Genomic DNA, 16224 nt, shown 5'->3' on the forward strand with positions numbered 1-16224 from the left:
ATAATTACTAACAGGGACTTAGAAGAGAGAGACCTAATGTTTAATAGACCACATTTAACTGTTTTAGTCTGTGGTGCAGTTGAAGGTGCTATATTATTTTTTCTTTTTGAATTTTTATGCTTAAATAGATTTTTGCTGGTTATTCGTGGTCTGGGAGCAGGCACCGTCTCTACGTGGATGGGGTAATGAGGGGATGGCAGGGGGAGAGAAGCTGCAGAGAGGTGTGTAAGACTACAACTCTGCTTCCTGGTCCCAACCCTGGATAGTCACGGTTTGGAGGATTTAAGAAAATTGGCCAGATTTCTAGAAATGAGAGTTGCTCCATCCAAAGTGGGATGGATGCCGTCTTTCCTAACAAGACCAGGTTGTCCCCAGAAGCTTTGCCAATTATCTATGAAGCCCACCTCATTTTTTGGACACCACTCAGACAGCCAGCAATTCAAGGAGAACATGCGGCTAAACATGTCACTCCCGGTCCGATTGGGAGGGCCCAGAGAAAACTACAGAGTCCGACATGTTTTTGCAAAGTATACACCGATTCAATGTTAATTTTAGTGACCTCCGATTGGCATAACCGGGTGTCATTACTGCCGACGTGAATTACAATCTTACCAATTTACGCTTAGCCTTAGCCAGCAGTTTCAAATTTCCTTCAATGTCGCCTGCTCTGGCCCCCGGAAGACAATTGACTATGGTTGCTGGTGTCGCTAACTTCACATTTCTCAAAACAGAGTCGCCAATAACCAGAGTTTGTTCCTCGGGCGGGTTGTGTCGCCGAGTGGGGAAAAACGGTTAGAAATGTGAACGGGTTGGCGGTGTACACGGGGCTTCTGTTTAGGGCTACGCTTCCTCCTCACAGTTACCCAGTCGGCCTGCTTTCCCGGCTGCTCGGGTTCTGCCAGAGGGAAACTAACGGCGGCTAAGCTACCTTGGTCCGCACCGCCTACAGGGGCCTGGCTAGCTGTAGAATTTTCCACGGTGTGGAGCCGAGTCTCCAATTCGCTCAGCCTGGCCTCCAAAGCTACGAATAAGCTACACTTATTACAAGTACCATTACTGCTAAAGGAGGCCGAGGAATAACTAAACATTTCACACCCAGAGCAGAAAAGTGCGGGAGAGACAGGAGAAGCCACCATGCTAAATCGGCTAAGAGCTAGTAGCTGCGCTAAGCTAGCGGATTCCTAAAAACACACAAAGTGAATAATGTGTAAATAATTTAGAGGTGATTCAGCAGAGGGAGTGCTTTAGTTAAGGCACGTGAAGATAACACTGTGAAACAAATCGTTATCTAGGTAACTAGATCAATCTAACTGCGCAGATTAAACAGCTAACAATACAGCAAAACACCGCTGTGCTCCGGAACAGGAAGTGATACAATACCGCAAGATGAGAGCCAACCACCAGTAGAGGCAAGCAAGAGCAATGTAGGTTAGTACTAGACAGTAGGTTCTTTCGAGAATAATAATCTAATGTGTGTATACGTATATGTGTGTGTATACGTGTATGTGTGTGTATACGTGTATGTGTGTGTATATATATATAGAAATAAAAACGTACCTACAAATATAGACTCAGACTCAGTATTGGAAGTGAATTGGAGGCAGTTGCAAGGCCATTCAGATGTATATTTGTTGATCTGTACTGTAGTGATAGACACAATTTCTGACAAAAAATATATAAATAAAGAAAATGTTGACCATCTGCTACAATGATACATTGCTTATATTGCAAAGAACTTGACAAGATAAAGAAAGCTTTGGCAGTTCCAAATAAAAAAGAGGATCTCCAAACAAGTGACTCAGAATTAGAAGAGGATCAATACGAATTGTGAGAGCACATCATAAAAAAGTAGATACATGGCTACCGAAAGGAGATTGAGGCTACCTATACATCACACTTGCAACTACACAAACCTGTGCAGAGAAGCCCAAGTCTGTAGCACTTACACCTGCCACTATAGCGAGACTTACAGCCACACTTTGTCAGCTGTTCACAGCTCTTTACTATTGGAGAATTGGCAGTCCAGAAGACTTTCCATTGATCCCCATTCTTCTCCCAACCCCAGTCAGCTGGACTTTCTTCTTCTGGCTGGCCGCAGAATTGTTTGGGCCCAGACCCAACCTGCCTGATATGCCGAGAGTTTTGTGTGTTGAAGCAGAGCTGCATCCTAGTTGGAGGGATGGCTTCATATGGCCTCTGCTTTCTGCCAAACAGGTCGAGTCTGGCCACTTGTCCGGTCGGACAACGATTTAGAGCTATTAGTTGTCTGATCACATTTTACGCTTGTCCCGGACAGTCGGACAAGCGTTAATGTCGATGGTCGGACTTTGACAACATTAATAAAAAACTGTCGGTGCTGTTACTGTTTTTCTTTTTCTCTCACTCTGCCCCTCACCTCACTGCTCTGGGAGACGCGCAGACAGCCTGAGCCTGACTAGCTTCATATCACTGCCTGACTTGTCATACTGAGACGTTACGACTGCTTAAACAAAAATAAAGATTTGTTAACTTGCCCAGACACTGAGCTCTCCCCTTCCTCGTTGATGAATCCGACATGCTTTCGTTTGAGATGCATCATTACCGTCGTACTCCCGTGCCATGCAAGGTCCGACTTGCAAATGTTGCAGTTAACAAATGTCTTTGCCTTAACGTAAAGTGCTCCCACACTTTTGAAGTCTTGCAATGTGTTGCCAACGCCTGTTGTATTCAAATTTTATCGATTTTATCGATTCGTTGTTGCAGCCTTAATTGAGATCATTCTCTCCGATCACTGATGGGTACTGGCTCAGTTTGGAGAAGACTGTGGTGGCCTCTGGGAATATATCCCATGTCTGCCAAGCTGTCTTCTTGCCCTTGTTTCTGAAGGCTGAGACCACATCGCAACCTGTAAAAGCATGGAAGAACAACATACCTTTGGCCTGCTCTTGGCCAATGCTGTTGTACAAGTTGTGAATCCCAATCCATCGAAGGCTTGACGGAGGCCGAGGGGCTATCCTTTTACCACCTTTGTCAAGTATGCACATTGATGTATGGAATGCATCTAGGTTCGGTTACCCTACACCTAGCCTGATCATTCATTCAATGTCATTTAAGTCCCGTGTGATCTGTACACCGTCTGGGTAAGTACATGGGTAACCCATGTATAGCCCCCTCACCCTTGGCTCGGCTCTCCCGCGTTAGCACACCCTGTCAATTCAGGTGCGGCTGTCTAACTAAATCTACCAACTACTTTCTACTAGCTAATTGATTTGGGGCTGCTAGACAACATTTGGGACACTATTCTATGCTAAACTGCACTACAACTAGCGCTAGCATACCATTTTGGTGTTAGTAATACTAAGTATGGCATTAATAAAGCAAGATTAGCTGACACTGAACCCCATGCTGAGTTGAACAGCAGTGAAGTCACCAGTGTGCCCTGGTTGTGCATTGACTTTCACTCTTTTAAATATAATACAAAATCAGCAACTTCACACCAAACTGAATTGTAAACCAATTGTGGGTGACATATTTAATGAAATGAACACTTCTGCATGACATAAAAACATCGCCAAGAGCCTTGTAAATCATTCATGTGTTCTGATCGGAAATATGGCTGCCATATTTGTGTATACTTGTAAATCTATATACTATATTAATCAGTATACAAATATCCAGCATATATTTGCTTGGGGGTGTCGATTTAAGCAAATAAAACCAATACAAATGCTTAGAAACATGACAAAAGTTGCGAGAGTTGCGATATGGAAAGTCGACTGGCGGCCATCTTGAAATTTTGACTGGGTACCCAGTGAATTTTCACAAGTACACTATGGGGAATATCTGTGACAATTTTTTTGCTTGCATCATTAACTGAAGTGTTCTAGTGAAAAATTGAACTTATCTGCTGCACTAATTATGGCAGAGTTTGAGGGGAGAGCGAGCAGCAGCACCGCAGCAGCCAGTTTTTTTTTTTGTTTTTTTTTTCGTGTGCGCGCGAACAAATCGTCTGAAGATAATTTTATTAGCTACACAGATGTATGGGTCAGGCCATCTCACATCAACCAATGAGTTAAACCCCACCTCCTCTAATTTTTTATGAAATTTGGTATATAGGTAACTCATAGCCAGAAAAGCCAGAATTTCAAATTTGAACTTGATCAGACTAGTAGTTTTCGAGATATTGCAATTTTGTTTCTTCACTTTTTTGTGAAAAAGGGTGTGGCCGCCAAATTTCAAATTACTGTAACTCGGCAACCACTGCTCTGATTTAAAACAAACAAAAAAAAACCAAGACATTTCTGTAATGGGGAGAACATAAGGAATCTAAATCTGGCATTGTTTTGTGCTTTTGGGTACTTTTGAGTTGGATGACCTTTTGACCTATATTTTGACCCTGAAATTGATACTGAGGGACATGCCCGACCTCTTCGGCCCCCTTTATGAAAAATGTAGCCCTATATGTCATCTACAACATATAAAAAAATTGGAGGGGTTTTCTTCTTTATTTTCATGCTATACCTTGTGGAAGTTTACATACCTATTCCTTCAGAGATCCATTCTGTATACTTCAGTACATTTATATACATAGTGTCTTCAGTTGATGTATTCCACAAAATATTGTCAATCACAAACCAAAAGTAAATGAAAATTTCACAAATGTCTCAGTCTTATGAACACTAGGTGTATGATTTTTACTTCTTGTCAACAGGCCAATTCAAACAGTGATCAGAAATTCTGGCTAGGTCATTATGAGAAATACTGTAGTCTCTGGTTGAAGATGATTTGAAGAATGGAGTGCTTATCACACAGTGTACATCAGATTCAGTAATCCAACAACAATCATCTCTGGATGGCCATTAAAAGGTTTTAGCTGGTCCATGAGGGTGCATAAACGTAACCCTATAGTCACCAAACTCCTCTGAGACGTCCTCCACCAAACTAATCCATGGTACATTATCATAGCTGCAGCATGCAAAGTTTTGAGGTCTAACAACAAAAGGCATTTCAGCACTGCCCTCATGTTCATCACACAAGAGTCCTTGATCTGCCACCAAATCTGGAGGGTTGATCTGTTCACTGAGTTTATAGACATGCATCTTTGCCAATGAAACAGGGACAAAACGATGGAATTGTAATGATCCTTTAACGGTCTGAGCCAGGTTGAATCGAGGCTTGAGTTCTTCTTCACAACTGGCCACCTCATCTGTTGGTACATGTTGGTACATACTCTACAGATAGTCAATCTGTCAATAATGCCTGGTTTCTCCACCGTCATGATGCAGCTCCACTTGGTCAGAAACACCAGTGTCTGAAGGACTTTATGTTGGATGTTGCCAAAGGACTCAACTCCCTTGAAAAGCAGAAAAGGGGACGTCTCTCCAAAGAAAATTAAAATACACCACCAAAAGTAATCAAACAGCCAAAAGTCCCCAAGCCTGTGGATGATAGGAGATATGACAGGATTGACCACTTCCCTATTCTGTCAGTGAAAAGTCGATGCAGGATATGCCAGGATGCACAGACCTCTATCATGTGTCAGAAGTGCAGTGTGAGGCTTTGCATTGTCACTGGTCAAAATGCTCGCAACTGTTTACTCAGCTTCCACTGCCAATAGGATGTTGTTAGTGTAAAAGCTCCAGAGGGAAGATGTTAGTTAGAACGGGAGTAGGATCTTTTCTGTACATACGTTAGTTTGTGTATACATGTTAGTTAGCTTGTTTTTTATAGACTTGTTTCCGGTGCTCAATACATGTGAATGTGAATCATCAATTGTTCAAGATTTTCCAACTTTTTAAAAAACGTGTGCAATATTTTAAAGAGAGTAGCTAATTAATTGTCTGTAATATGTTTTCAAAGTTAAAAATGAAATATTTAAAAATTCATACCCTAAATGGACAATGTATCTCTGGGGATACAGAGTGTAAAATTGAAAATAAAGATCATATTTTGATTAAAAATCATGGAAGTGTGTTATTATAGCCTTGATACATTAGAAAATAGCAATTAATTAATTTTCAAAAAAATGTACGTCATTGACCATTTAAGGGTTAAAGAAACCATGAAAGTAATATAAAGTAATATCAATTCCATGAAGAAATTAAAAACTTGAAATGGTAAATAATTTTATGAAACTCTGGAGTACTTACATTTCTCACATGTAGAAATCGTTAAGGAAATTGGAATTAGGACTCTGTTCTTCCCTTGTTTTAAGGAAACTAAAAACTTGAAATTGTTGTTGAGGCTCCACTTTCTTTGTGCAAGCTGCTCACAGCATGTGACCAGAGCCTTGCGTATACTCTATGCTTCGGATTAGAAACACTGACTTCTTCCTGGAAATTGCTATCACAACATAGACTGCCCAAAAAACTTAGTTAGCAGCCAAATGGCAAAAAGTAATCAGAAAACTAAACTGTAGTGTAAACATTGATTAGAATAGGGGCTTATTTAGAACTGTTAAAATGGCAAGGTGGTACCACAGCTGAATGACATACATATTGGCTCTGTATGCATATCTTCTGCACTCTGTATACACAGAATTTACCAGCTATCTTGAGGTAGCCCTATATTGTATCCCACTTTGCACAAGTATGAAAAAGAAAACCCCTCCAATTTTTTTGTATGTTGTAGTTGACATATAGGGCTACATTTTTCAGAATGGGGCCGAAGAGGTTGAGCGTGTCCCTCACTGTCAATTTCAGTATCAAAATATAGGTCAAAAGGTCATCCAACTAAAAAGTACCCAAATGCACAAAACAATGCCAGGTTTAGATTCCTTAGGTTCTTCCCATTACAGAAATGTCTTGTTTGTTTGTTTTTAAAATCGGACCAGTGGTTGCTGAGTTACAGTAATTTGAAATTTGGCGGCCACACCCTTTTTTGCAAAAAAGTTAAAAAATGAAATTGCAATGTCTCAAACTACTGGTCTGATCAAGTTCAAATTTGAAATTCAGGCTTTTCTGGCTATGAGTTACCTATACAGTGGTCCCTCGTTTATCGCGGGAGTTACGTTCTAAAAATAACCCGCGATAAGCGAAATCCGCGAAGTAGTCAGCGCTATTTTTTGCAATTATTATAGATGTTTTAAGGCTGTAAAACCCCTCACTACACACTTTATACATTTTTCTCAAACAGGCATTAACATTTTCTCACTTTTCTCTCCTGTGTAAATACTCTTTTTTTTTCTTCTGGCCGAGAAGATTATAAACAGACACACGCAGAACTCTCCCTTCGCTCACTGCCTCCAGAGCTAAGGATGTTGGACCCGCAAAGAATCCAAGTCCTCTCTCGGTGGCCACAGAGCTCTGCGGCTGCGGTCAACATCCGCATCAACACAGCGAGCGTAGTCTCTGGACCTGCTACCAGATTTAGCACAGCTCAGCACAGCAGACAGGATGGCGTGGTCCGCTGCTGCATTTACCAAGCCCGCAGAAAGCGCATTGGAGGCAGTGAGAGCAATCGCGGTGATGCCAACCGGTGCTGCGACTGGTCTGCCTGATAAGGACGCAGAACACAATGTGCTGTTTAAAAAAAAGAAAAAAAAAAGGCATGCAAAATTGCACTAAAAATCGCGAAACTGCGAGGCCACGAAAGGTGAACTGCGTTATAGCGAGGGACCAGTGTATACCAGATTTCATAAAAATTGGAGGAGGTGAGGTTTAAAAATGCTTCTTTTTTTTTTTTGGGTGATTTGAGATGGACTGACCCGTATAATAAAACAAATGGTGACTGGTTTATAACACAAGTATGACAGAGTTTGAGGGGAGAGTGAGCAGCAGCAGCAGCGGCAGGCAGTTTTTTTTTTCACGTGCGAGCGTGAACGAATCGTCCATGAAGATTATCTTATTTATTAACTACACAGATGTATAATAAAACAATTGGTGACTGGTTTCTAACACAATTATGACAGAGTTTGAGGGAAGCGCGAGCAGCAGCCAGTTTTTTTTTTGTTTGTTTTTGTTTTTTCATTTGCGCGCGGAACGAATCGTCTGTGAAGATAATTTTATTAACTACACAAATGTATAATAAAACAAATGGTGACTGGTTTATAACACAATTAAGACAGAGTTTGAGGGAAGAGTGAGCAGCGGCAGCCAGTTTTTTTTTTTTTTAATTGTTCACATGTGCGCGCACGAACGGGACAAGAGGTCCTCAGACTGGGTCTTGGAGAGGCGGAAGTACCATTGAAAGTGGCCGTCATCCAGACGCAGCTCCTGCAGCAAATAATGAAACTCCCCGAATTGGGAACGTCTCATGAAGATGTTGTGAACCTAGGGACGGCGCCGCTGGCAACGTTTGTCAGCTTTCCACAACAAATAGAGCACAGCAACTCGCTCCGTGTGATCAAGGTCCGGCATGTTGACTTGACGGCGAGCGGAATGGAAGCTCCTCCTATTTGATGACGCGTTGGGGCAAATTTTCACAGCGAAAGCAGAGCGACACACTGGGCGATGGTGGCACGTCCCTCGAATTTGTTGTGTCGTGTGTTGTCCGGTGTGAACATGGCATAAAGGAGCAGATATGCAAATGAAAATGGTCTGAACAAAATAAGATAATTGTTGAAGGTCCCAGAGGAGGTGATGGTCTTGTGGTTAAGTAGTGGGCTTCAGACCAGAGGATACTCTGTTCAACCCCAATCTGGCCACACAATCACTACAGACCCTTGGGCAAGGTCTGGTGTGTAGTGAGCGCCTTGCATGGCAGCACCCTGACATTGGTGTGCGAGTGTGTCTGTGTGAATGTGAGGGATCATTGTAAAGAGCTTTGAGCTTTTGATATATATATATATATATACAGTCCATTTGCCACTTCCATTTTAGTGCAAAACAAGTTTTTAATCTACCTTTTGCATTTTCATATGTTTTTAATAATATTGTCATCAAAGTCACACAGTTCTGTGAGCTTTTTTTTTTTTTTCCAGACATTTTCCTACTGTAAACATTATTTACACCTGACACAGTTTGGTTGAGACCTTTGGGATATATATAACGAAAACACACAGTGACCCTGGATTGCAGCTCTATTCTAAAAATGATAAATATAAAATACTATCTTAATTGAGGCGATTAAAAAGTTTAAATACACTTTTGTAGTTCAGCAATGAATCATGCTCAATGTGTTGGTGATGTGCCATTTTTGCATAATTCATAGGTTACAGTTTACTTTTGCATTTCTTCCTCACTTTTTTTCTGCTCTGTGGGCCTTACCATTTCAGTTTTCGCTTAGTGGTAGCAGGAGTATGTTGTATATATGCCCTGAGTCCTGTTGGTGCCTCTGCTTCTCTCAGGATTACGTAGAATGAAGTGGAGGGTCTATGGCTCCCTCTAGACGAGACATCACTCTGAAGTAGGTTACTTCCACAGGCAAGACCAGTATCCATTTACCCATGTGTAGACACAGAGGATGTTGATTGTCTAATTCAACTACAAAAACAGGTAGCATGACCACGAGCCAAACCACGTGTACTCCTTGGCAGGGCAGCTCCTTATCCACTGAGCAACCACAAGGCAATTTCTCTGTGAAACATTGAAGACTATTAGATGAGCGTGTAAGGCGCTTGGATTGCAACTAATGAGAAAAAGTCTATTGATAGTTGTTAGGTTCATAAGATGACAGAAAACGGCGAGAAAAAATGTCAGTTCTTTCAGAGCGTAAGATGGTTTCAAATGTCTTGTTTTGTCCACAAGCCAAAGATAATTAGTTTAGCCAGATAAGACTATCTGTCTTAACTAAACAATGCAAATTAACTTGCCTCGTAGCTTATTAAAACTTTCATGTCTGTGCCTTGTTGCTTTTTATGTAAGCAAACCACTGCCATGTAATTGATGTTGGGGTTATTTTTCTTTCAACAATTTTCTTTTATCAATTCTTTCTTACAGTCATTAACTCAAAGAATGCTTTGCAGTAGGAAACGTGTGTGCTTCAACATACAAGTCAAAAACTGCACACTGACTGGTTGCATCGTAAAAATAACAGGCACTTTCTCTGGATTTTTGTTTTCAATGACAACAATAAACAGCTAATCACTACAGTGGCTTTCGTGTCACATTTTGACATATTCTAAAAATGAAAAAGCGTTCTTTGTGATGTTTCTAACAAACAGCTAATGACTATCTTACAATGTGTAAGCTGGTAAAAGCACTCTGTCTGCAGGAACATGGTGTCTGTCTAGTTGTTTGCAAAAGTTTTTAATTAATTATATATACATATTTTTTTGACTATAATCAGTCAACTGCAGGCAGAGACGGCAAACCTAGATCTTTGCTGTTTTCCTGGGGGTCTGAAAAGTGTCTGATTGGCTGCCTGAAGATACAGTGAATGTATTTCTGAAAAGATCCAGATTTTCACTTTAAAGTGCTCGGAACAGCCACACTGAAAAGATTAAGCATTCTGAAAAATGGTGCTGATAGGGTGCTCTTTCTCCCGGCACTTGCATATGCTCTATTTTCATTTAGAGTAATTATAAAAAAAAACACTATTAGTCGTGGGAGAAAAGTTACAGGGAAATGGGGCTAATATGCTGTTAGATCAAGTAAAATTGTGCAAGCCTTATTATGGAAATTGGCATCAATTTAATTGTGATGTGGGAGAACATTTAATTGCCCAGCCACAGATGGTATTCACATTTAAGAGGGGGAAATAATATTTGGATGTTTTAACAAATAACTCTGATTGTTCAATTATCAAAACATTTGTTGATTAAAGCAAGACCCAACTGCTTTGAAAATTGCTTCACAGAGCTAGAAAAATGAAGTAATTGGTGAAAGAGTGAAGGGTGCCTAATCCCTGGTATCTGGCTAAAATTGGTCAGAAACTTGGCCACGAGATCAAAACTTTGGTTTTCATCTAAACTTTCGATCGGCTGAGTCTGAACGTGCCAGAAATTATACTTGTATGATTTTACTTGTGTGCGCGCGCGTGTGTGTCATGATATCAAAAAGGTGTGCAAAATACAGGCATCTCCCAGTTCAGCGTCCTCCACCATAGAGTAAAAGTGTAAATGAGAAGCTGGAAAATTTCACACAAGACTGCATTCTGCACGTCTGTTGAGAGACTGCTGCCCACTGTGATAGAGAGCTGGCTGACCTCCCGTAGCAGGAGGATCATGAACTGAAGCTGTGACTGTATGCCAAGAATCAGTAACTCAGTTCAGTTGAAACACAATGTGTTTTAACCATAACAGTATTTTAGACTGCCAGAGATTTTAGTTTCTTGTGTAAGTGATGAAAGTAGATTGTAGTAGGGCTGCAGCTATCGAATATTTTTGGAATCGAGTATTATATCGATTATTTTATCGATTAATTGGATAAAAAAAGTACTTTTGTATTTTTAAACAATATCAGTAGTGGCAGGGCTCTCCCTGAGCAATGGCACAATGTCGCTGTGCCATCATGCAGATTTAAGTTTAGGAAGTTTAGGATGCGCCCTCTCTCTCTGTTTTCCCAGGTAATTATTTATTTTTTCACATTATTAAGAGTTTTGGAGCTTTGCCAAACCATAAGCCCAGGCGCTCTGTGAAATCTTCAGTCTGCAGACAGGACATTCTCTTTTTTTTTTTCTTATTGCACATTTCATTTGCATTTTTTATTGCTGTGATTTATTCAGTGTTTAGTGTATATTTCTGCATGCCGTACAGAGTGGCTCAAACCAAAGTCAGATTCCTTGTTTTCTGTGGATACTTGACGAAAAACAAAGTCTTTGAAAAAATGGCTGTGGAGTGCAACATTTCCACAACAGCTGCACTGATAAATTAACTCTACAGCCTGTTGATAAAACTCTTATCAAATCCAAAAAAAGCATTTTTTTTGAATAGTTAAACATGATTAATTTAAAGTGCGCTTCCTTTCGCTTCATCTGCGGAGGTGGAGAGCAGCCAGTGGAGCAAACCACATAAAAAAAAAAAAAATAATAATATATATATATATATATATATATATATATATATAAACATAAACACACTGCTTCACTTTAAATGCATAATAAGTCTGTTTGAGACGATCAGCACAGACCCTTTCTCTTAAAAGGCTTTACTTTACTCAGCATGTGGCTTTGTAAACTTGTGGCATCGCCTGCTACATTGATAAGCGCTTACATTAGTTATGGGCATGCTCTGCGGTCTTCTTGGTTTTTTGAGGAAGCATTACAGTGCCACCTACAGGCCTGGCATATGTACTACAGCTTTAAGCGAAGCTCCGAGGCAAAGAATTTGCCTCGAACATTTTTGTAATCGAATTATTCAAATTACTCGATTAATCGTTTCAGCCCTAGATTGTAGTGTTTGAATGTAGTTCCTGACTGTCTGACACACTTCAGTATTTAAAATACCATAAATAGTTCTTTGATATTGTAGTGAGTTGTTGAGACTACCAGAGATTTGAGTCCAATTTTAGGCAACTCACCTGTCTGTGATCAGTCTCTAATAAAAAGGGTTGGGTGTTAAAGATACCAGCCTCAAAGTCAGAGAAAATGTATTACTGTATTGGTGCTGTGAAAAATCAGCAGATTTGTGGAATTCCATGGATTTTGTCATGGGGGTCGGGTTAGTGTTGTACTCTGCTGATGGTTTGTAATTGTGATTGTCACCGAGTTAGGAGAACTGTTATTGCAAAGCGTTCTTTTTTTTTTTTTTTACAACATTGTACAAATTTTTTAAAACCGCGGACACTATCCGTGGATTCACAGAAATTCTGCAGAGTAAAATGCCTATCTCAATAGCTACAACTTTCCAATGCGACACACAGAGTGAAATAAAGCCTTTTAGGAGAAAAACGGTCCACGCTGATCATCTGAAATAGTGCAGCAGATAAGTGAATATTTACTGAGGGATCCTTCAAATGGTGATGCAAGCACCAAATTTGGCACACATACTCCTTAGACATTACTCTTTTAAAAATGCCGGGTACCCACGTGAACTTTCAATAGGCAGCCAAGAAGAAGATTTGTACAGGGGTCAAAAGTTAAAGTTGCTCCAATTTTGGTAAAAAGTGATGCAAATTATTAGTTGGGTGAATACGGTTTTAAAAAGGAATAGTTTGCATCATGCATCATGCTTAGTTATCATGTTACAGGGTAGCATATGTCACATGTCATAGAATCCAATGGATGCTGATATTGTTTAACCTTTACTTTGCAAACTAAGCACGCAACACAGTCAAAACTATTCCATTTATTAATCCTATTAGCTCAACCAGTAATTTGCACCACTTTTACCAAAATTGGAGCAAGTTTAACTTTTGACCCCTGTACAAACTGAAATTGACCTTTCTCAGTGTTCTTGCTGTTTTTACCCCATAACTCCAGACCATTCATTCACAGATAGTCCAAACTATACCTTTTTGGAATCTTTATGATCAGACAAATAATATGGAATTCCTTTCAATATGATTGGAGCATTTTTAAATTTTGACCCCTGTGTAATACTTCAGTTGACCCCTTCTTGGTCGCCTATTGAAAGTTCACGTGGGTACCCGGCATTTTTAAGAGTAATGTCTAAGGAGTATGTGTGCCAAATTTGGTGCTTGCGTCACCATGTGAAGCATTTTTTCAGTTATCCGCTGCACTAAAATAGCTTACTGCACATTTAAAGTGAAGCAGTGTGTTTGTTTTGTTTTTTTTAAACACCGTTTCATCTGCTGCCTGCTCTCCGGTCTACGTGGGGAGTGGTTATTCATGCAGTGGGCGGTGGCTGTCTCCTTCTGCCCGGTTTGAGCGGCTCAGCACTGCCCTCACAGCTCCGTCCCTGCCCACACTCAGTTTTGTACTGAGTGTTTCGCTTTTTTAATTTTCGCTTTTTTGGGCAGCACACAATGCTTCACAAACACGGTAACTAATATAAATAATAAAAATAAATAAATAAATAAATAATAAAAACTGACTGCGGGGCTTACATGTTTAACCTCCAGCTGGAATGCATTGGCTGAATCACAGAGAAAAGGATAAAAAAAAAAAATCACTATCACTCAGGGACCCAGTTCACAAACCTTTAAAAAAAAAAATTTTTTGAAATGGTTAAGTTTTACAAGTTGGGGAAAACAAAAAACAGAAAGCCACATCCCATCGCCATTTCAGCAAAATGTCAAGACTTTGGCCCGATTTTGGCTAAGCTCCTGATGCCAGGAAAGATCCAAAACTTGTAAAGTTGTGAAAAAAATAAATGAGTGCTCAGGATAACAAAGAGATGCACTAAATTTGACAATCTGTGTGATGACACGGTGACATTGTGCCATTGGTTAGGGAGAGCCCTGGACTGTTGATGTTGTTAAAAATGCAAAAGTGACTTGAATAAGTAAAATAAATACTTTATTTCTACTACTTAATAATCGATAGAATATTGGAATACTAAAATAATCGATGGCTGCAGTCCGACTAATTACATTTTGGACCAACACACCTTTCAAGCAGGTGGCAGCAAATAATCTTTATATTAAAAGCTTCAGTGTAAGTGCATGTAATTGTAAATGCATTAAAAACACATGGATGACACAAGAAAGTGAAAACACTTATTTCCATTGTGGTCCATTTAAAAATCAAATGACAAAATAGAAGTCATAATAAAATAAAAATAATGATGAGAATAATAATAATAGTGTGTATATGATAACAACAGCAAACAATTTATAAATACATTAAGACAGTAAATTAACATAAATTACATAATTAACAGTAAATAAAAGGGTTGAGTTCCTTTTCTAAAAATTGTTGAGGTCTAAGGTTCAAAAACATTCTGGACTTGCATGCCATTCCAATTCATTGCATAATTTATTACAACCCTTAAAAAATGTCAGCTATCTATTTTATAAACACTACCCAATCTTGATCCTGTGGAACCCCACGGGCAACACTCTAGTCTGTATTATCATTTTACACACTCATCTTAATTTTTGTTTTATTTATTTCTTGTTGGGGTTACCTGAGGATTGGTGACCTTATTGTGCCTGGTCTGCAGTTGAGTCCTTGCCCTGTCAAGTGCTTTTGGGCAACGTGTTGTCATTTGGCACTATATCAATAAAACTGAACAGAAAATTGTTGCTGTTCATCCCACTTCTGTTTTGTTGTTCAGGGTTGCCACAACAGATCCAGTCATGCACATTGGGATTTGGCAAAAGTTTTACACTGGATGCCCTTCTTGACTCCGCTGCTTGCTGCAGCTCGCTCTTCCACCAAAAAACTGTCATAATTGTGTTTAGAAACCAGTCACCATTTGTTTTATTATAAATCTGTGTAGTTAATAAGTAAAATAATCTCCAAAGAAACTCTCGCTCCTGCTTGCTGTGGTGCTGCTGCTTGCTCCAAAAACTCTGTCATAATTGTGAAATAAAGGACAAAAGAGACATAAGTCCTGCTCACAGGCTGCTACCAGAGACAGGGCATTTTCACATCTTCAGTCAAACTCCAGACATCTCCACGTCACTACATATTCAGTCCCTGATTGATCATCATGGTGCGAGACACACGGGAGTGGGACTGATTTTGAGTGGGATCGGGATGGGATTGGGAGTCATCTTTACAGGAGTGGGACGGGATGGGATTTATTTTTTTACTCCAGTCCAGGATTGGGACAGGATGGGATTTTTTTTTTGTGGGAGTGGGATGGGACGGGAGTGAAAATCCACTCCCGTGTCATGCTCTAGTTTGCACTATGCAGAATTTGGGCATGGCATCTCTTTCTGATTTTATGAAATATTCAACAGGTCCTTAGGTTGCAGCCTCATGCATAAAGCATACCCATCTTCTATCACAAAGTAGTTCTTACATGTGTTGTGTCTTTCTGTTTTTCCTGCTCCAGGTATATGTGGAGTTTGAGAATACTTCGCAGCAGTGTTCCTGGGTGCAGGTGTACGGGGACGGTGTGAGGGCTGTGTTGGTGGAAGACTCTGTTGTTTGGGCCACACGGAGTGAGAACACTGGGACTGCTGGAGTCCCGCCATCAGCCACAGTCTGGCCTGCTCTGGTGAGTGCTCCACTGGAGATGAGTCGTAAGATGACTCTTCAGGGTCATAAAAGTTCTTCCATCAAACTGCCTATAAACAGCTTTGGCGTGAATATAATTGAATCCTCTTTAACTTTTGCTTCTCATGTATTTGCGTATGCCAGGTGCAGTGGATGATACAGGATTGTATCAAGATATTTCATGCTATTTTTGGCAATAATGATATAAATGACAGTATGAAAATGGTACCATTCACAACACTTACCCATAGCAAGAATCCACCGACATCCATAAAGAATCTGTGTGAGGTGAAGATG

The 16224-nt window shown here is 40.1% G+C and overlaps 1 protein-coding gene across 3 annotated transcripts in view; it reads left to right on the forward strand.

Annotated features, from left to right (window-relative positions):
• kdm3b (lysine (K)-specific demethylase 3B) overlaps nt 1-16224 on the forward strand; it is a 79391-nt gene that overhangs the window by 8386 nt on the left and 54781 nt on the right. For all 3 annotated transcript variants that reach the window (XM_034181224.1, XM_034181225.1, XM_034181226.1), the window contains exon 2: nt 15764-15928. In XM_034181224.1, the coding sequence (XP_034037115.1) occupies nt 15764-15928 (165 nt within the window). The remainder of the gene's footprint in view (nt 1-15763; nt 15929-16224) is intronic.

The sequence above is a fragment of the Thalassophryne amazonica genome, chromosome 11 (genome assembly GCF_902500255.1).
Source record: "Thalassophryne amazonica chromosome 11, fThaAma1.1, whole genome shotgun sequence".
Classification (NCBI taxonomy): Eukaryota; Metazoa; Chordata; class Actinopteri; order Batrachoidiformes; family Batrachoididae; genus Thalassophryne; species Thalassophryne amazonica.